The sequence below is a fragment of the Jaculus jaculus genome, chromosome 2, assembly GCF_020740685.1.
Source record: "Jaculus jaculus isolate mJacJac1 chromosome 2, mJacJac1.mat.Y.cur, whole genome shotgun sequence".
NCBI classification, from domain to species: domain Eukaryota; kingdom Metazoa; phylum Chordata; class Mammalia; order Rodentia; family Dipodidae; genus Jaculus; species Jaculus jaculus.
In genome coordinates, this window is record NC_059103.1 from 48449443 (window position 1) to 48470674 (window position 21232).

The 21232-nt window shown below is 44.8% G+C and overlaps 1 protein-coding gene across 2 annotated transcripts in view; it reads left to right on the plus strand.

Annotated features, from left to right (window-relative positions):
- The window catches only part of Afg3l2 (AFG3 like matrix AAA peptidase subunit 2), a 51698-nt gene that overhangs the window by 27850 nt on the left and 2616 nt on the right, over window positions 1-21232 (plus strand). For both annotated transcript variants that reach the window (XM_045142800.1, XM_045142801.1), the window contains 7 exons: window positions 4163-4316; window positions 6128-6235; window positions 6332-6457; window positions 14735-14845; window positions 16004-16119; window positions 17793-17993; window positions 20021-20215. In XM_045142800.1, coding sequence (XP_044998735.1) covers window positions 4163-4316; window positions 6128-6235; window positions 6332-6457; window positions 14735-14845; window positions 16004-16119; window positions 17793-17993; window positions 20021-20215 — 1011 coding nt within the window. The remainder of the gene's footprint in view (window positions 1-4162; window positions 4317-6127; window positions 6236-6331; window positions 6458-14734; window positions 14846-16003; window positions 16120-17792; window positions 17994-20020; window positions 20216-21232) is intronic.

The window sequence follows — 21232 nt, forward strand, 5'->3', positions numbered from 1 at the left end:
CCTTTCTTCTGCCTCAGCCTCTCAGTTGTTAAGATTATAGGTGTGCACAGCCATGCCTGTCTTGCCTGATGTGTATAATTTTTTTTTGGTTTTTCAAGGTAGGGTTTCACTCTAGTTTAGGCTGACCTGGAATTCACTATGTAGTATCAGGGTGGCCACAAAGTCACCAAGATACCCCTACCTTTGCCCCCCAACTGCTGGGCTTAAAGGCATGCACCACCATGCCTGGTTAGTATTTTTGTTTTGTACTTTGTTATTGAGTTGTCAGAGCTCTTCATGTATTCTGTTTTGTTTTTCCTTTTTTGTGTGTGGGTGTGGTAGGCTGGGGGGGGGGGTTGGCACGTGCATGTAGGTCAGAGGACAGCCTTTGGTGTCAGTCCTTGCCTTCCGCCTTACTTTGAGGAAGAATCTCTTACTGATTGCCTCTGTGTACAGTAGGCTAGCTGGCCTGAGCTTCTGTCTCCCTCTCCCACCTTACTGTAGAAGCACTGAGATTACAGACGGACACTACTGCCTCCAGCTTTATGTGGGTTCTGGGAATCCAAACTCAGGTTGTCTTGCTTGCATGATCACCGTGAGCTCAAGGCCACCCTGAGAATACAGAGTGAAGTCCAGGTCAGCCTAGACTAGAGTGAAACCCTATCTCGGACCCCCCCCCCCAAAAAAAAAGAAAAGATGTACATGGCTGTGCAGTCTGTCAAGTGAGGGTGCTCAGAGAGGGCGGCTTGAGGCTGACAACAGAGGTGATGGAAGTGGGTCAGGGAGCTGAGAGACCAGCAGTCACACGTGAGTAGCAGCAACCCAAGAGCACCTGGTAGTGCATCAGGCAAGTGGAGGGGCAGGGTGGGGGGGGGGTTCAGTAGAATTATTATTTAAAAAAATTTTTTGTTCATTTTTATTTATTTATTTGAGAGTGGCAGAGAGAGAGAGAAAGAAGTAGATAGAGAGAGACAGAGAATGGGCACCTCAGGGCCTCCAGCCACTGCATACGAAGTCCAGACGCGTGCACCCCCTTGTACATCTGGCTAACGTGGGTCCTGGGGAATTGAGCCTCGAACTGGGGTCCTTAGGCTTCACAGGCAAGCGCTTTACTGCTAAGCCATCTCTCCAGCCCAGAATTATTATTTTTTCTCAATTTTTATTAACATTTTCCATGATTATAAAAAATATCCCATGGTAATACCCTCCCTTCCCCCACTTTTCCCTTTGAAATTCCATTCTCCATCATATTCCCTCCCCATCTCAATCAGTCTTTCTTTTATTTTGATGTCATCATCTTTTCCTCCTCTTATGATGGTCTTGTGTAGGTAGTGTTAGGCACTGTGAGGTCATGGATATCCAGGCCATTTTATGTCTGGAGGGAGCACGTTGTAAGGAGTTCTACCCTTCCTTTGGCTTTTACATTCTTTCCGCCACCTCTTCTGCATTAGACCCTGAGCCTTGGAAGGTGTGATCGAGATGTTACTCAGTACTCCAGTCACTTCTTTCCATCACTGTGATACCTTTTGAGTCGTCCCAAGGTCACTGCCATCTGAAAAGAGAAGATTCTGTACCCAAAGTGAGAGTAGCGTTAATATAAGGGTATAAATGGAGAAGTGCTTACTGGGCAGTTTGATAAGCATAGTATATACATTTAGCTAGAGAGCAGCAGATGTTATACCCCTAGGGCTCATGACTACCCCTGTTTTAAGTTTTCAGTATCAGGGATGTGTTCCCCCTCCATGGAGCGGGCCTCCAGTCCAATTGGAGGGCACTTGGTTTCCACCATGACAGATGTGCCACTATTGCACCCATTGGCTCATTTGGCCTGGCTGGCCAATTATAAGGCTTGCCGTGTCCACTGTTAAGTATCTTCACTTGTGGTATCTCTTTCTCCCATTGAACTACATGCGGAATGGCTTCTTCCAGCTTTCTGTCAGCTGGTTTACATGGAGGAGGTTATCAGCTCAGTTCCAGCAGGATTTCTCAGTGGCCTTGCAGCCCAAGTATGTGGAGTCTTCAGCAATAGCGTCTTACCATCTATTCCTGATGGGAAACCAAGGGCCTCGGCAATGGCCTATAATGTTTTGGGGGCATCAGGGACCTCCCTGACCAATAACTGGAGGTATCCCATCCCTGGCACTGAAAATTTTCTAACAATGATCTATGTCCAGCCCAGAATTACTTTTTAAAAATATTTTATTTATTTATTTATTTGGGGGGGGGGGAGAGGCAGAGAGAAAAAGAGAATGGGCATGTCAGGGCCTCCAGCCACTGCAAATGAACTCCAGACGCATGTGCCCCTTGTGCATCTGGCTTACATGGGTCCTGGGGAATTGAACCATGGTCCTTAGGCTTAACTGCTAAAGCTATTTCCTCAGCCCTTGGTAGAATTATTTTGATGGTAGTAGTGAGACCCTGGCCCCAGCTGGCTTGGAGAGGAAGATGGAAACCCCTTTACTTGAGAGCTTTACAGTGACGCCAAGTTGCATTTCATGCCAGGAGGTGAAGGAATGGACTTGAGAAGGCAAGGGACCCGGCTGATAAGCCTCTGGGAATATGTTAATTCTGTGTAGGGGTGTGTTCAGAGCATGGGAAGCAAAGCTGGGCTGTGTCCTTAGTTTTTAGTTTTTCAAGGTAGGGTCTCACCCTAGCCCAGGCTGACCTGGAATTCACTGTGTAGTCTCAGAGTGGCCTTGAACTCATGGTGATCCTCCTACCCACGCCTCCAGAGTGCTGGGTTTAAAGGCGTGCTGGGCTGTGTCCTTTGGAAAGAACACATGGCTGATGGTGAAACCCTGGGATCATTCTTTGACATTCACAGGTTGTGACCTGAGGGATTGTCTTAGGGGATCCTGTGGTGGTGGTACCAGTTTTTAGAGCAGTAGACCCTACTTCAGCTCTGGACGGGTATAGCTTAGGGCTTAGAGTGCTAGACACTCAATGGTCACTAGTGGCTGTCTTGTTCATAGTCTTGTGACTCACAAAGAACTGGCAAGTGCAGGCACAGAAGAAGGGCAAGTTAAGCAAGGCTTATTTTAGAAAAGAAAGAGCAGAAAGCCCCCAAGTTAGGAGGTCCTGAGCAGGTAATGTACATAGTGACTTGGGCTTTTTACCACTTTGGGTATTGTCAATTAGACATGGAGTTGGGATGCACTTTAATGGTTAAGTTCAAATGTATGTGGAGGCCTTTGACTGGTTGTGGGTCAGGGAGAAGAGTGCAGACTCAGAATGAACTCACTGGTAACCCCCCACACCCCCAAAGGAAAAACCAGGAAAAAATTCCTAGGAGGAAGAATCAAGAAATGAAACGTGGAGCTGCTTCTGGTCCCCGTGTTGATGAGTCAGGTTTAGGTTCAGACTGGAGTTTCCTTTAGTTTTGTTGGGTCAGATTGGCATCTGTGTTCTTTTGTGCCTATGGCCTACCTACTTACCTGCAGAAGAAGACTGACTACCTTGCCCTCTGTCATGTGGGTTGTGGGAGGGCCCCATCATCAGTCCTATGATGGTCAGCTGTGGGGCATGGGAAGCCCTTGAGTTTTCTTTTATTTATTTATTTATTTTCACCTGGTTTTCTGAGGTAGGGATTTGCTCTAGCCTAGACTGACCTGGAATTCATTGTGTAGTCTCAAGGTGCCCTCAAACTTACAGTGATCCTCCTACCTGTGCCTCCCAAGTACTGTGATTAAAGGATGCACCACCATGCCTGACTCGTTTCTTTTGTATGTATTGCTTGTTAGTAGCTGTGTTGGCATGAAATATCAGCCCTAGTGAAGCCCGCTGTCCAGTGTGCTACATGGTACAATAAAAGTTTGTTGGTATTATAGTACTAGCAGGTGCACTTAGAATTTGAACATCTGCAGTAATTTATGGGTTAGGGGAATTGTATTTGCGCACCTTAAATCAGTCATCTACTCAAGCTACTATTGTTTTACACTCTTTGTTACTTGTAACTCCTTAAGTAAGAATTTTGTGTGAAACACAGAAAGAATGAGGTTTAATTCATCTTGTTCTTTTCTTTAGAGTCAGGGTCTCATTGGGTAGTCCAGGCTGCCCTCCACCTGCAGCTGTCCTTCCTCATCTCCTGGGTGCTAGGGTTACAGGTGTGCGCCTCATACCAGGCTGTGAGGTTCAGTTTCATTAGCATTCTGGTCCCATTCACTTTGATACTCTTTTTGTAAAGGTCCGAGACTTATTTGCCCTCGCTAGAAAGAATGCCCCTTGCATTCTCTTCATTGATGAAATTGATGCTGTGGGAAGGAAGAGAGGCCGGGGCAACTTTGGAGGGCAGAGTGAGCAGGAAAACACACTCAATCAGCTGCTCGTGGAGATGGACGGTGAGTAGCCACACCTCCATGCTGCCTCACATACCTAGTGAGAATTGTTACTGTGATACCAACAAAGACAATAAAAGACCATTTTTTAAACAAACAGTGCTTTTTAAAATTATTTGATTTATTTATAAGCAGAGAGAACAGAGAGAGAGAATGGGTGCAACAGGGCCTCTTGATAATGCAAACAAACTAGATACATGTGATACTTTGTGCATCTAGCTTTACATGGTTACTGGGCAATCGAAGTCATAGTGTCAGGCTTTGCAAACAAGTGCTTTAACCTCTGTACTTTCTCCCCAGCTCCAAACGGCACATTGCTTTTTTCGCAAGGTAGGGCCTCACTCTAACCTAGGATGACCTGGAACCCACTCTGTAGCACCAGGCTAGCCTCAACTCACAGTAATCCTCCAACCTTGGCCTCCCAAATGCTGGGATTAAGGTATGCACCACTATACCTAGTTCCTTCAAACATTTTTTTTTTCTTTTTGGCTTTTCTTTTTTTTTTAAATTAATTATTTATTTATTTGAAAGCAACAGACACAGAGAGAAAGACAGATAGAGGGAGAGAGAGAGAATGGGCGCACCAGGTCTTCCAGCCTCTGCAAACGAACTCCAGATGCATGCGCCCCCTTGTGCATCTGGCTAACGTGGGACCTGGGGAACCGAGCCTCGAACCGGGGTCCTTAGGCTTAACAGGCAAGCGCTTAACCGCTAAGCCATCTCTCCAGCCCTCTTTTTGGTTTTTCGAGGTAGGGTTTCACTCTAGCCCAGGCTAACCTGGAATTCACTATGGAGTCTCAGGGTGTCCTTGAACTCACAGTGATCCTCCTACCTCTGCCTCCCAAGTGCTGGGATTAAAGGCATGCGCCATCACGCCCAGCCCTTCAAACATTTTTAAAAGTTGACAGCATCTTCTAACTTTGTACCTAAGTAAATTTAATTATCTGATTTTTGGTCTTTTAGCTGGGTGTGGTGGTGCACACCTTTGATCCAAGCACTAGGGAGGCAGAGGTAGGATTGTTGTGAGCACCTGAGACTCCATAGTAAATTCCAGGTCAGCCTGGACTAGAGTGAGACCCTACCTTGGGGAAAAAAAAACAACAACAACAAAAAAAAAAAAAAAAAAAGAAAGAAAGAAAGAAAGGAAAGAAAATTGAGTCTAGAGCAAAGTAATGGAGACAGGAGGAATAATTTCAGGTGTTCTGTTACATAGCAGAGTAAATACAGTTAACAACTGTTTATTTCAAAATGGCTAGCAGAGGGTATTTGAATGTTCCCAACACAAATGACTAATGTATAAAGAAAGTGATGTGCCACTTATCCTAGACAGGTGATCACATTGTTGTGTTCATGTGCTCAAGTGTAACATGCTAAACTCAATCTGCTTAAGTATGTGTCATTGACAATAGAAAATACCTCAAAAAATAAAAAGTTACAAAGTCATTGATAAATGATGATTGTCATTAAAGACAAGATGAATAATTATTTAGAAATTAGACAAAGTAATTTGAAATTTTGCTTTAAAAGTGTTGGATAATAATTTAAAAGCATGCCTAAGCCAGGCGTGGTGGTGCATGCATTTAATCCCAGCATTTGGAAGCCAGGGGTAAGAGAATCCCTATGAGTTCGAGGCCACCCTGAGACTCCATAGTGAATTCCAGGTCAGCCTGGGCTAAAGAGCCTACCTCCACAGAAACAGAAATAAACTCCTCATACATCTATGGCTTTGTGGTACTCACACATCATACGTTGTCAGACACTTTTTCTGTCACATGCCATTTAATCATGACTACCTTTCATTACTGTCTTTTCAGGCTTTAATACAACTACCAATGTGGTCATCTTGGCAGGCACAAATAGGCCAGACATCCTGGACCCAGCTCTGTTGCGGCCAGGCCGCTTTGACAGGCAGATTTTTATTGGTGAGATGGTATTCCCTGGGTTTGACCCAGTTTCATGATATAGGTGTGACTGTCTCACTGTGACTTTTTTTTCCCCCTTAAAAATAATTTCTAAAGGACCACCAGACATAAAGGGAAGAGCCTCTATCTTCAAAGTTCACCTTCGGCCACTGAAACTGGACAGCGCCCTGGAAAAGGAGAAATTGGCCAGAAAACTGGCATCCTTAACCCCAGGGTTTTCAGGTAGGTAAAAATTGCCACTGTTTTCTAAGTACTTTTCAGTCACTGATGAATACCAGATGCTACCAGTTCACCTAGGGGCTTCCTAAGTAAAATTTACCTACTAGTTATGAGGAATTTCAGATCTATACAGAATTAGAGGACATAGCATAGTGAACCCTCAGCGTGTGACATGCTTCAGGAACAGATGCTGCTCCTTTGTCCCCAACCCCTTCCCTCTGAGAGTGCATTGTTTTATCCATAAATCTTGCGGGATTTAATCACAAGGTTCTCCCTCCCCCAAGGTAGAGTCTTACTCTATCTCAGGCTGTCCTGGAATTCACTATGTAATCTCAGAATGTCCTTGAAATCATGGCAATCTTCCTACCTCTGCCCCCCAAGTGCTGGGATTAAAGGCATACACCACCACACCTGGTTTAAGGTTTTGTTTTTTAACCAGTTATGTGGAGATAAATAGCATGCTATAATGCTCATCTCTGTAAAGTGTACAACTTGGTGGTGTTCAGTATTTTAAAATATTTTTTATTTATTTAAGAGAGTGCGAAGGAGGCAGATAGAATTGGTGTGCCAGCACCTCTGGCCATTTCAAACAACTCAAGAAACATGAGCCACCTTGTGCAACTGGCTTATGTGGGTACTGGAAAATCGAACCTGGGTCCTCAGGCTTTGTAGGCCTTAACTACCAAGCCATCTCTCCAGCCTGGTTTTTAGTGTATTTAAATAACAGTGCAAAACTGGGCATGGAGCCTTGTGCTTATAATCCCAGGTCTCCTGAGGCTGACGTAGGATAATTGCTGTGACTTCAGGGCCAGGCAGCTACAGAGTGAGTTCCAGGTCAGCCCGGGCTATAGTGAAATCTAGCCTCAAAAAACAAAACAAAACAAAACTGCAGCCATCACTGTAATGTAGATTTGAAGCATTTCATTCCTCCCCAAAGAATCTCATCAGCAACCTTTCCTTCCACCCTCATGCTGAGTCCACCTGTAATCTACTAGTCTGTGGACATCTCATATAAGTGGGTGTGGACCATGTTGCCCGGTTTATGTTCATGTACATACTATTGCCAGGGTTCATCGGAGTGGTAGCAGGTAGCAGAACTTCATTTGTTTTTCTGGATGGATAGTCAGTGTTACATGATGCTGAGAATCAGACCCAGGGTGATCACTCTACCCACCGAGGAATATCCTTAGTTCAGGGACTTTGCTATGTGCTCCGCAGTCTCATTCTAGTTCTGGCTGACCTGGTACTCACTCTGAAGTCCAAGGCTGGCCTTGAACTCAAAGTGATGTGGGCCATCGTTGACGCCATTACTTTTTTTTTTTTTGAGGTAGGGTTTCACTCTACCTGACCTGGAATTCACTGGGTAGTCTCAGGGTGGCCTTGAACTCATGGTGATCCTCATACCTCTGCCTCCCCAGTGCTGAGATTAAAGGCTTGCACCACTATATCTGGCCCTAACATTTTTATTTTTTGAGGTAGGGTCTTACTCTAGCCCAGGCTGACCTGGAATTCACTATGTAGTCTCAGTGATCTTCCTACCTCAGCCTCCCAAGTGCAGGAATTAAAGGCATGCTATACTATGCCCAACTGATAACATTTTTTGATGTAAAATATCCTTTTTTGTTTGTTCCCTGTTTGCTTTCTTCTGAATTCCTGTATGGTCAGAAAAAAGGGTGAAGTAGGGTAGAGAAGAATTTAATGGAAGTAAAAACAGCACGAGATTATTAGAAAAACTAAAAAGTGAAAAAATGGGCTGAAGAAATGGCTTAGCAGTTAAAGGTGCTTGTCTGAAAAGCCAAAGGAAGGACCCACGTTCGATTCCTCAGGACCCACATAAGCCAGATGCACAAGGTGGTACATGTGTCTTGAGTTTGTCTGTGGTGGCTGGAGGCCCTCTTGCACCTATTTTCTCCCTCTATCTGCCTCTTCCTCTGTCTCTCTCTCAAATAGATTGGACGGATGGATGGATGAATGGAAGGGGGGAGAGGGGAAGTGAAAGGAGGAAAAGAAGGAAGGAAGGGCTGAAAAGTGAAAAATGGGCTAGAGGGATAGCTTAGCAGTTGCCTACAAAGCAAAAGGACCTAGGTTCGATTCCCCAGTACCCACTGAAAGCAGATGTACAAGGTGGTGCATGCATCTGGAATTCCTTTGCAGTGGCTGGAGGCCCTGGTGTGCCATATTCTCTCTCTTTTCTATATCTCAAATAAATAAGAACATTTTTTAAAAAGTGAAAAAAGGGCTGGAGAGCTGGCTTAGTGGTTAGGGCGTTTGCCCATGAGGCCTAAGGACCCAGGTTCGATTCGCCAGATGCACATCGTGGTGCATGCATCTGGAGTTCATTTGTAGTGGCTACAGGCCCTAGTGTGCCCATTCTCTCTTTTTCTTTCTCAAATAAAAATAACATTTAAAAAGTGAAAAAATGAGAAAAGGATTTCCTTGTAATGAGAAAAGACCAAAACAGTTATTTCTCAACCTTTTTTGTTTAAGATCAAGTGCGGATAAAGCTGGAGGATGGGGAGGAATGGATAGGACTTGATATGACAGGCACCTCACTCACACTCACACTAGCTGTGGTTTATTGGCACACATTGTAGCCAGTCAGCATTCCATTGTGGCTTGAGGAGGGGCTTATGAGGTCCTCCCCCTCCCCTCCCCCAGATGTTAATACTGTTTTTTTTTTCCCCCCAATCCTTAATAGTTCTTTATTTTTAAAATATATTTGTTGTAGGTGGCTAATTTGCACAAGTATCATCATGGAAATACTGCTAATGTGTGCTAGGGGAGGGGAAGTAATTCTCTGTAATAGGAAGAAGGGGTTCATTTGGAGTGGTGGGGGGATAAGAGAAGTAGCAGGGTATATGTGATCAAAATACAATGTGTGTTTGTGTGTATATGAAATTTGCAAAAAAAAGTTAAAAAAAATCAACTATTGAAAAGTTCAAGAACAAAATTCGATAAATAAGGAAGGCTGGAGAGAGAACTCAGCATTTAAGGTGCTTGCCTGCAAAGCCTAGCACCCTGAGTTCAATTCCTCAGTACCCATGTAAAGTCAGATGTATAAAGTGATTTATGCTTCTGGGGTCCATATGCAGGAGCAGGAGGTCCTGGCACGCCCATTATCCCTGTCCGTCTCTCTTTTGTCTCTCTGCTTGCAAATTTATATATATATATGGTTTATTTTTATTTATTTATTTGAGAGTGACACAGAGAAAAAGAGGCAGAGAGAGAGGGAGGGAGGGAGGGAGGGAGCGAGGGAGGGAGAGGGGGAATGAGAATGGGCGCGCCAGGGCCTCCAGCCACTGCAAACGAACTCCAGATGCATGCGCCCCCTTGTGCATCTGGCTTATGTGGGTCCTGGGGAACCGAGCCTTGAACTGGGGTCCTTAGGCTTCACAGGCAAGCGCTTAACCGCTAAGCCATCTCTCCAGCCCCCAGCTAATCTTTTTTAAAGATATTTTTATTTATTTGGGCTCAATTCCTCAGTACCCACATAAGCCAGATGCACAAGGGGGCGCATACATCTGGAGTTCGTTTGCAGTGGCTGGAGGCCCTGATGTGCCCATTATCTCTGTCTGCCTCTTTCTTTGTCAGTCTGTCTGTTGCTCTCAAATAAATAAATAAAAATAAACAACAACAACATAAAGATGAGCCGGGTGTGGTAGTGTACACCTTTAATCGTAGCAGTAGGAATGCAGAGGTAGGAGGGTTGCTATGGGTTTGAGGTCACCCTGAGAGTACATAGTGAATTCCAGGTTAGCCTGGGTGTTATTCTACCTTGCAAAAACAAAAAGAAAAAAAAATGATGAGCTGGATAGGTGGCCAATTGGTTAAGGGTGTTTGCTTGCAAAGTCTAATGAAATGGGTTTAATTCCCTAGTACCCACATAAAGCCAGATGCTCATAGTGGTGCATATATGTGGAATTTGCAGTGACTAGAGACCCTGGTATGCCTCTCTTCTCTACTTTAAATACATAAATATATATTTTAAAATTAGGTAAATAAGGCGAAGAAAAAAATGAAAATAGGGCTGGAGAGATTGCCAAATAGTTAAGGCACTTGATTGTAAACTTAATGACCTACTTTGATTCCCTAGTACTCATGTAATACCAGATAGACCCCTATTACCCATATAATACCAGATAGACAAAGTGGCATATGGGTCTCTAGTCCATTTGCAGTGGCAGGAAACCCTGGCATGCCCATACTCACTCTCTGCCTCTTTCTCTTTGCTTCTTCTGTAAATAAGCCAGCAAGCACGCAAGCATGAATCACTGCCTGTACAAGCATGAGAATGCCTGAGAGACGTCTTGAGTTGTATCCCCAGGACCCACGTAAACAGCTGGGCATGGCCGTGTGCATCTCTAACCCCAGTCTGTAGGGGAGTTAAGACCCAGAAATTGCCAGAGCTTGCCAAAGTAAATAAAAATAAATAAATAAGGGCCAGTGTCCAGTATCAGTATCAGCTCAAATGAAAACAAGTGGAAGAGGGGCTGGAGAGGTGGCTTAGCAGTTAAGGCTCTTGTCTGCAAAGCCAAAGGACCCAGGTCCAATTCCCTAAGACCCATGTAAGCCAGATGCATAATGGGGCACATGTGTCTGGAGTTCGTTTGCAGTGGCTGGAGGCCCTGACATGCCCATTCTCTCTCTCCCTCCCTCCCTCCCTCTTTCTCTCTTTCAAATAAATAAATAAAACTAAAAAATACTTAAAGGAGACACATGATATTCTGCTTCTGCCACCGCAGGCAAGGTCACAGGGTGCCACATGGCCACACACACGTGCAGGATACAACATCCACCACACACAGGCAAAACGAAAACACAAGATTTATGATAAAATAAGTGCATCCCACTTCAAACAGGTTCATGGGTGCTGCACAGACATGCACATGTGTATGTATATCATACACAAGCAAAACAATAAAATACTTGGCCAACTGGGCGTGGTGGCGCACACCGTTAATCCCAGCACTCGGGAAGCAGAAGCAGGGGGATTGCTGTGAGTTCGAGGCCACCCTGAGATACATAATGAATTCCAGGTCAGCCTGGGCTAGAGTGAGACCCTACCTCGAAAAAACCAAAAAGTAAAAAATAAAATAAGAAAATACTTTGCAAGACAGAGGAGTGGGGAGGTGGCTCAGCAGGTAAAAGCACCTACTATGCAAGCATAAGGACCTGGGTTCAGTCCCCCAGCATCCACATAGAAAGTCATGCATGGCTACACAGGCCTACGACTCCAGCGCTGAGGGAGGGTGGAGCACCACCAGGACTCCCTGATCAGCCAGTCTAACTGAAAAGCAGGGAATCCAGGTTCATTGAGAGAGACTGTCTGTGGGAAATAAAGTAGAAAAGTGTTACAGGAGACCACCCTGTGTCTTTCTCTGTGCATACACTGGTGCAAAACACATACACACACACACACACGAGAACAAAAGGGAAATGCACATATGAGGGAGGGTAAAAAATAATAAAAAAATTTTCTCAAATACAGTAAATAAATTACTTAAAGGTTTAGGATATGGCTCAGCTGGTGGAGTGCCTGCCTTAAATGCACAAAGGCATGGGTTCAATCCCAGTACTTCATAAACTGGATGTAGTGGCACACGGTTGTAATCCCAGCAGTTGGGGTGGGGGCAGTAATATTATAAAGCCAAGGTGGTTGGTTGTGGTGGTACGCTCCTTTACTCCCAGAACTCCGGAGGCAGAGGTAGAATTGCTATGAGTTCAAGGCTGCCCTGGAACTGCATAGTGAATTCTAGGCAGCCTGGGCTAGAAAGACCCTACCTCGAAAATAATGAATATAAATCCACGGTCAGTTTTGGCTACATGGACATTAGAAGCCAGTTTAAGAGAATCATGAGACCTGTCTCTAAAGACCCCAAAAAACAAAAATTTATAAAAGTTTGTCTGGAGGGATGGCTTTAGCAGTTGTGGCATTTGCTTGCAAAGCCAAAGGTTCCCGGTTCAATTCTCCAGGACTCACATAAGTACAAGGTGGCGCACACATCTGGAGTTCGTTTGCAGTGGCTGGAGGCCCTGGTGTGTGCATTCTCTCACTCTCAAATAAATAAATAAAATACATACTTTAAAAAAAGTTGAAAAGCAAAAGCATATGAACAGAATTAAAAATCAGCTGAAGCTGGGTGTGGGGGCGCATGCCTTTAATCCCAGCATTCGGGAGGCAGAGGTAGGAGGATCACCATGAGTTCAAGGCCACCCTGAGTCTGCATAGTGAATTGTAGGTCAGCCTGGGCTAGAGTGAGACCTTACCTTGAAAAACAAAAGAAAAAAATCATCTGAGCCCAGTGTCTTATACTTGTAACCTCAGAACTCAGGAGAGCCACAAGTTTTAGGTCATAGCTGCAGAGATGGCTCAGTGGCTACGGTCGCTTGCTTGCAAAGCCTGACAGCTTGTGTTTGATTCCCCAGTACCCACATAAAACCAGATATACAAAGCAGTGCATATGTCTGGAGTTTGTTTGCAGTGGCAGGAGGCTCTGGCATGCCCATACTTAATTTATTCCTTCCCCACCCCCTCCCTGCTTTCTTTTTCAAATTAATTAAAAAAAAAAAAAAGAAATTTCAGGCCAAATGGGTTACATATGAGAGATATGGTCTCCCAACAGAAAAGATGGAGTAGCTAAAAACCTGGGTCTTCAGAAAGGGGAGAGTACCAGTTATATACACCAGGTGGTGGGTGAACTCATGGGCTTTTACGTGTAATTTTTTGTTGGTGATGTACCTGCAGTGGAGGAGTGTCCATTGTCCCTCAAGAGTTGTCTTCACTTTAGTAGCTTCTCTTGGTATAGCATGGGCTTCTGCTGGCCACACTTAGCTTTGCAGTGTGTGGGCGGGGCTGGCTCACCTACCCTCTGAAGACTTCTTGGATTGGGCCCCAGAGTCAGGGATCCGTACAGGCAGAGTATGACTCCTACTGCTGGAGTGACCCAGCTGTGTCTGTCAGGTGTTCCCTGAAGCTTCAGTGTTTCCCAGCTCGGCAGATAAGTGGGTCCAGAGGTTGATCTACCTGTTGACTGCAGGCTCACTGCTGTTAGTCTCCAGAGTTACACTCAGCTGAAGAGGCCTGCTCCCAGCCAGAGGAAGGGGCTACGTTCTGTTTGTACTTTGTTGCTTGAGCTGATCCTCCTGCCGCCTGCAGTTTTGGCTTGTCACCATCTGACCCTCCTGCTCTCCACAACTGCCTCCAGAGAGGTGCTCTCCCTAGAGCTGTGGCAGGTGAACTTCAGGTCCTGACTTGTGTTCTGTGTCCCCAGACCCTAAGGTGATCCAGGATTGTTTTTTTTTAGTTAAGTGCTGAATGTGAAAGTTAACCTTTAAGTTTTTCTTTTTAATTTTTATCTACTTGCAAGCAGAGAGAGATTGGGTGCACCAGGGCCTCTTGCCACAGTAAATAAATTTAAAATGTGTGAGCTGCTTTGTGCATCTGGCTTTATGTGGGTACTGGGGAAGTGAGCTCAAGCTATCAGGTTTTGCAAACCAGCACCTTTAATCACTGAGCTGCCTCTCCAGCCCCAGTTGTTCTTTTTAGTCTTCATGTATTTGCAAGGAGATGACAGAGAATGGGCATGGCAGGGCCCCTTCCTGCCACTGCAGATGAACTCCATGTATATGCCCCACTTCATGCACCTGCCATTATGTAGGTGCTAGGGAATTAAACCTAGGCCATCAGGCTTTCGTAAGCAAGCACCTTTAACCACTGAACCATTCCCCAGCCCTGTAATTCAGGGTTTTGTTTGTTTGTTTGTTTGTTTGTTTGGTTTGGTTTTTCGGTTTTTCGAGGTAGGGTCTTGCTCTAGCCCTGCCTGGAATTCACTCTGTAGTCTCAGGGTGGCCTCAAACTCATGATGATCCTTCTACCTCTGCCTCCTGAGTGCTGTGATTAAGAGGCATGTGCCACCACACCCAGCTGCAATACATAAATTTTTTAAAAGAATATTCCTGAAAAAACACTAGCAATATTCCAATGAAAATACTGTCTTAGTATGTTGTTTCATGGGCCATGCCACCTATTAAGGTAAGTAGCTGTCTGGAATTGTCTAGTACTAATGCTTTCATCTAAGTTCAGAGGCTCAAGATTATACAGGCCTCTGTTCAGTTCTAGCCTAGCTAACTTATGGTTGTTATAAATAACACTGTCTTCCCTTAAAACACTTATTCAGTAACCTGGTGGTTGAGATCAGATGTATTTGGAACTCCCTAGTGAGTTGCTAGTCACTTTGAGCATCTGGAGGTAAATAAACTGTTCATGTGCTCACTTTGTAGGAGCTGATGTTGCCAATGTCTGTAATGAAGCTGCTTTGATTGCTGCAAGACACCTTTCAGATTCGATCAACGAAAAGCACTTTGAACAAGCAATTGAACGAGTGATTGGTGGTAAGGCTGCTGAATGGAACTCAGATGAAAAGGTTGATAGGGTTCGAGGTGTTAGGAGGCATATGGATATAATTCCATCCCTGGGCTGGCTAAGGGAGAGTGATCTTGAGTTTGAGGCTAGCCTGAGGTATGTAGCATAACTTGGTTATTTTTATTATTTTTGTTTTTTTGAGAGAAAGAGAATAGGTGTGCCAGGGCCTTCAGCTAGTGTGAACGAACTCCAGATGCATGTATCCTCTGTGTGTCTGGCTATGTAGGATCTGTAGAGTCAAACATGAGTTCTTAGGCTTCACAGGCAAGCCACCTTAACTGCTGAGTCATCTTTCCAGCCCACAACTTAGTTCTTTTAAAAGAAGCTGATAAATGAATTGGAAGCCTTCACTTTTTCAGTTTGGCAATATCTACAAAGAAAGTTTATTCAGCCAGCTTTTGGCTCTCCATGCTGGTTCCAGGCCTCTGCTTTTTTTGTTGGTTTTTTGCTTTTCAGGGTAAGATCTCACTCTAGCCCAGGCTGACCTATGTAGTCTCAAGGTGGCCTCGAACTCATGGCAGTCCTACCTCTGCTTCCTGAGTGCTGGGATTAAAGGTGTGCGCCACCACATCCAGCTCTCTGCTTTCTTGTGCCTCGTCTTCTTGCTCCTGTGCCTGTTGACCGTGCTGCTGCCAGAACCAAAGCCAAGGCAGCATGCCGAGTGTCCTAGACAGCACACTGCTGCGATGAGCCTCCAGCACACAGATTATGGGAGAAGGGATTTACTTCAGGGTTACAGATCCAGGGGACGTTCCATAATGGTGGAAGAAGCTGGCCCCCTTCACAGATCCAAGCAGAGATAAATCACCACCACCCGGCCAGTGCCGCAAAACCAACGCAAAACCAACAGCAAAGCAGCAGGGACCCAGGCAGTGCTCAGGCACTCAGCATGCCTGTGGACTAGAACAACTGTCATCTGTGGAGAAGAGTCTTGTTTGGTTACTTGTTCAGATTGTTTTCTTTTCAGATAAGTAAGAAGTGCTTCTTTTGGGGACTAGGAGACATATAATGCATGTGGTAGAGCTCTAATTTACATTATGGATAAGGAGTGTATAGCACTGTATAACTGTCTTTTAATGTTGTTGTTGCTAAAACAGTGGTTTGGGGGTTTGTGATTATTTTATTAGGCTTGGAGAAAAAAACCCAGGTTCTGCAGCCCGAGGAGAAGAAGACTGTGGCTTACCATGAAGCAGGGCATGCAGTTGCCGGCTGGTATCTGGAGCATGCAGACCCACTCTTAAAGGTGCTGCAGTGTGTGTCGCAGAGGGCAAGCCAGCTCATGTGAGCAGTGACTTGAGAATGGCGCTGGACTTACACAAGTGATAACTAGATAAAAGGTGTAATTATAGGAATTTAGAAACAACTAGTGATGGTTGAACAAAGTCATTACACAAACCTTTCTGCAGATGAGAATGAGTTCGAGAATTTAGACAGAAAGCTTTTTTATTTTCTGTGTTGGAGATTAAACCTGCGGCCTTGTGCATGGTAGGAAAGCCCTTTGCAATTGAGTCGAACAACCATCCCTCTTTTTATTTTGAGACAGGAACTCACTAAGTTGCTTAAATTGGCCTTGAACTTACTCAGTACAGGCAGGCCTTGAACTGGCAATCCTCCTGCCGTAGCTTTCTAAGGAACTGGGATTACAGGCCCACAGGAATCAGCTTTGGCAGTGGTGAGGATTGAGAACACATGGTGAGAGGGTTTCTGTAATCATACCACAATCATTTAACATACTGGCTTTTTGTGGGTACTGAGGAATTGAACTCCCGGTGAGCAGGCTTTGTAAACAAGTGCCTTTTGTTGCTGAGCCATCTCCCCAGCCTGACATACCTTTTTTTAAAAAATATACATGTATGTATGTATGTGTGTGTGTGTGTGTGTATGTGTGTGTATGTGTGTATATATATAAATAAATAAATAAATATATATATATATATATACACACACACACACACACACACATTTGAGAGATACAAAGAGAGGAAGAGGCAGGTAGAGAAAATGGGTATGCCAGGGCCTCCAGCCGCTGCAAACAAACTCCAGATACATGCATCACCTTGTGCATCTGGCTGGTTGATGTGGATTCTGGGGAATTGAAAGTGGGTTCTTAGGCTTCAAAGACAAGTGTGTAACCATTAAAAAATCTCTCCAGTCCTTATATCTTTGTTTGTTTGTTTTTCGAGGTAGGGTCTTAGTCTAGCCCAGGCTGACTTGGAATTTACTCTGTAGTCTCAGGGTGGCCTCAAACTCATGGCGATCTTCCTACTTCTGCCTCCCAAGTGCTGGGATTAAAGGCATGCACCACCACCCCTGCCTGGCCTTGTATCTTTTCTTAAAAAAATTTCCTTTGCACACAGAGAGAGAGGGAGACTGTATGCACCAGGGTCTATAGCCATTGCAAATGAATTTCAGATATATGTGCCATCTTGTGCATCTGGCTTTACATGGGTACTGGGGAATTGGACCAGGGTCCTTAAGGCTTTGCAAGCAAGCATCTTAACTGCTGAGCCATCTCTCCAGCCCCCTAACATTTTTATGTTTATCAGCTCATTGAGCTTTAAAGTAGGTGTGCTTTATAGAAAACATCCCTCCATAAAGCTAGTGGAAGATTAAAGGAACTTACTTAACTGCATGGAGAGGACAAGAGAAGAATATGAAGGCTCTTAGACATCTTGGCTTGCTGTCCTCCCCAGGAGGCCATGGCCAGAGTTGAGTCTGCTGCATGGTTAGGACTCCTTTTATCAAGACTGAACAGTTTCAGTTGAGTTTTACAAACAGGAAATGCTTTCTGAATCTCTGAGGTGAGGTGATTGTCCTCCCTGACAGTCACTGATTTCATCTCACTGAAGCCAGTGGTTAGGACTGCATTGGTAGTGGGACCTACCTTCATTGTTGTGTGTGTTTCCTACTCATCAGGTGTCCATCATCCCACGTGGCAAGGGGTTGGGCTATGCTCAGTACCTGCCAAAAGAGCAGTACCTGTACACCAAGGAGCAGCTGCTGGATAGGATGTGCATGACGCTAGGTGGCCGTGTTTCTGAAGAGATCTTCTTTGGAAAAATTACAACAGGTGCTCAGGACGACTTGAGGAAGGTCACCCAGAGTGCCTACGCCCAGGTGAGTCCTTGGAACTGGGCTTCTGCTTCATTTTCTCATGAGAAATTAACATTTGTGACTCATTCTGAAACTACATGGTTGGGGCTAATTTAGGGGTTTTTTGTTTGTTTGTTTTGTTTTTGTTTTCTAAAATATATTTTATTTTTTTTGAGAGTGAGAAAGAGATTATACATATATATATAGAGAGAGGGGATGGGCACGCCAGGGTCTCTAGCCACTGCAAACGAACTCCAGATGCATGTGCCTCCTTGTGCATCTGGTTTACTTGGGTCCTGGGGAATTGAACCAGGGTCCTTTGGCTTTGCAGGCAAACGCCTTAACCACTAAGCCATCTTCTCCAGCCCAGGTTTGGTTTAGTTTTTTGTTTTTTTTTTCTTAAGGTAGGGTTTCACTCTAGCCCAGGCTGGCCTGGAATTCACTCTGGTCTCAGGCTGCCCTCTAAGCAGTCCTCTTACCTCAGCCTGCAAGCGCTGGGATTAAAGGTGTGCACCATTTCACCTGTTTTTTTTTTTTTTTTTTTAGATATATATATTTTTTATTTATTTGTAAGCAGAGAGAGAGAGAGAGAGAGAGAGAGAGAGAGAATGAGTATGCTAAGGCCTTCTGTCACTGTGAACTCCAGATGCATGCACCACTTTGTGATATGTGGGTACTAGGGAATCAAATCATGGCCTTTAGGCTTTGTAAGCAATCACCTTTAACCTTTGAGCCATCTCTTCAGCCCCAAGGATTATTTGTTAAGCCATCTTAAGCCATCAAAACTGTCAGAAATTGTTTTTTGTATTGCAGTAGTTTGTGCCTTAAGAGTTCTGTATACATATATGTGGAGTTGAAAGGTTTTTCTAAACATTTGATTGATTGGCTTTGAACCAGACAGGGCTTCATGTGGTCCATGCTGGCCTGAAACTTGCTGTTCAGTCAGTGATAACCTTGTGGTTCTAAAACTTTTCTTAAAATCTTTTAAAAATGGAGCGTGATTGAGGAAGATACTATTGTCAACTTCTGGCCTCCACATGCAATGTTTCAGTACACACACATCACATACCACACATACCTACATGCCAAAATAAGAATTTTTCTACTGTATAATTTTCCTGCAGTCTAGTACCTCATCTGAATCTTCTTCATTCTGATTCATGAACTTCTGCGATCTCAGTACAAACCAGGCTGGCCCTGCTTAGCTTCCAAGACTGGGTGTGGTGTGTAGGGGTGGTGTGGCTGTACACTGTACACTGTACACTCTTTCCTGTCTTCTGTCACTGTCCTTGGGCTGTTTCTAGACACTTGGTGAGCACTTTGCTCTCTGTTGTGGACTTGGCTCTTCCTCAGCTTTTCTCTGGAGACATGGTTCTGAATACGCTGCTTTTTCTTGCAGCAACCCGACAAGGCATTCTGTTGCCTGTGTTAACATGGAATTTGTCTCCCTGGCCTCAGAAATGGGGAGCATCAGGGTGTTGGCTTCAGAATTCCCTCCTGTCTGTACGAAGCTGTGAAAGCCATGCTTCCCTGATTGCCACTGTTGTTGCTCCCCACTTTTATCTGGGCCTTCTCTTTTCAGTCAGTTTTCTAATTTGACTTGCAGAAGCTTCTCCCTCAAGTGGTTCTGTCTGGGTTGGGAACCTCATTCAAGTCATGGCGTGTCAGCTTCCGCACACTGACTGTCCCCTGCTGCATGGACTTGGTGTGGAAGGGTGTAATGCCTTCCTGTGTTCTTAGGTTGATGTGTTTTTCCAGGGAAAATCTACTGGTAGTTTGGGGTTCATAGCCTCTTGGTCCTGACAGCTACTTCTCACTTCTCTGCGTCCCTCCCGCTGATAGTAATAAATGGCACACCGGCTTCGGGGATGATGAGATTCCCTGCATCTTTATGCGGGATCCCAGATTGTGCTGTTCGCTGAGGGGAGGAAAGTACAGCACAGTGCCACCGTTGTCACTACCCACGTGGAGTGTCTTTGCTGGCTGCGGCCTCTAGCTCTTACAAGGCCCAGGGTGTTCCTTGTCTGACCATCCGTCTTGTGTCTTTTCAGATTGTTCAGTTTGGAATGAATGAGAAGGTGGGGCAGATCTCCTTTGACCTCCCGCGTCAGGGGGACATGGTATTGGAGAAGCCGTACAGTGAAGCCACCGCGAGGCTGATAGATAATGAAGTACGGGTACTTATTAGCGAAGCTTATAAAAGAACGGTAACTCTTCTCACAGAGAAGAAAGCTGATGTGGAGAAGGTAGGTGCCTGTCACATGTGTTTTTTCCTGTTTGTTTTTTGGGGGAGTTTTAAGGTAGGGCCTCACTGTAGCCCAGGCTAGCCTGGAATTCACTGTGTAATCTTAGGTGTCCTTGAACTCATGGGATCCTTCTATCTCTGCCTCATGAATGTTGCAATTAAAGGTGTGCACCACCATACCTGGCTGTTGTTTGTTTGTTTTTCGTTTTTCAAAAACAGGGTAGGATCTCATTCTATAGTTCTCTTAGCTCAGGCTAACCTGGAACTCACTATGTAGTATCAGGCTGGCCTTGAACTCATGGCAATCCACCTACTTCTGCCTCCCAAGTACTGGGATTAAAGGTGTGTGTGTCTACGCCCAGCTCTTGTTTGTTTTTTTGAGACAGGGTTTTTCTATGTAGCTCCCTGACTGACCTAGAACTCACTAGGAAGACTAGCCTGTTCTTCTCATCCTTTCTGTTCAATCCTGATCACTGGAATTATAGGCATGTGAACCTGCAGTCATTTCTGTGCACAGACTGTCAAGAGTTCCTTCCCACTGGCTACTTTTTGGGCTCATTCAGTGAAATCCAGTGTCGGCTCTGTTTATAGCGGGGGGGAGGGGGCAGAAGTATGTTCTCCTACAGGGAGATACGTTACGTGAAGTCTAGAAATCACCAAAAGTGCATGGTTAGGTCAGCACTCTTCCCACCAGTGCTCTGCTAGAAGTCTCCTCCAAGAAACAGTTCCTTAATAGGAATTTAGGTCATGAGAGATAATTGGGAAATACAAGAATTATCTAGATTATGAAGACCTTTATCTTGATTATGACCTTGCATTAAAAAACATGCTTGTTTAATTGTTGTACCTTATCTTTAAACATTTTTATTTATTTGTTTGTTTATTTGTGGGAGAAAGAGGCAAAGGGAGAGAGAGAATGGGCACACCAGGGCCTCTAGCCACTGCAAACGAACTCCAGGTGCATGTGCCACCTTGTGCATTTGGCTTACTTGGGTTCTGGGCAATCATACCTGGGTCC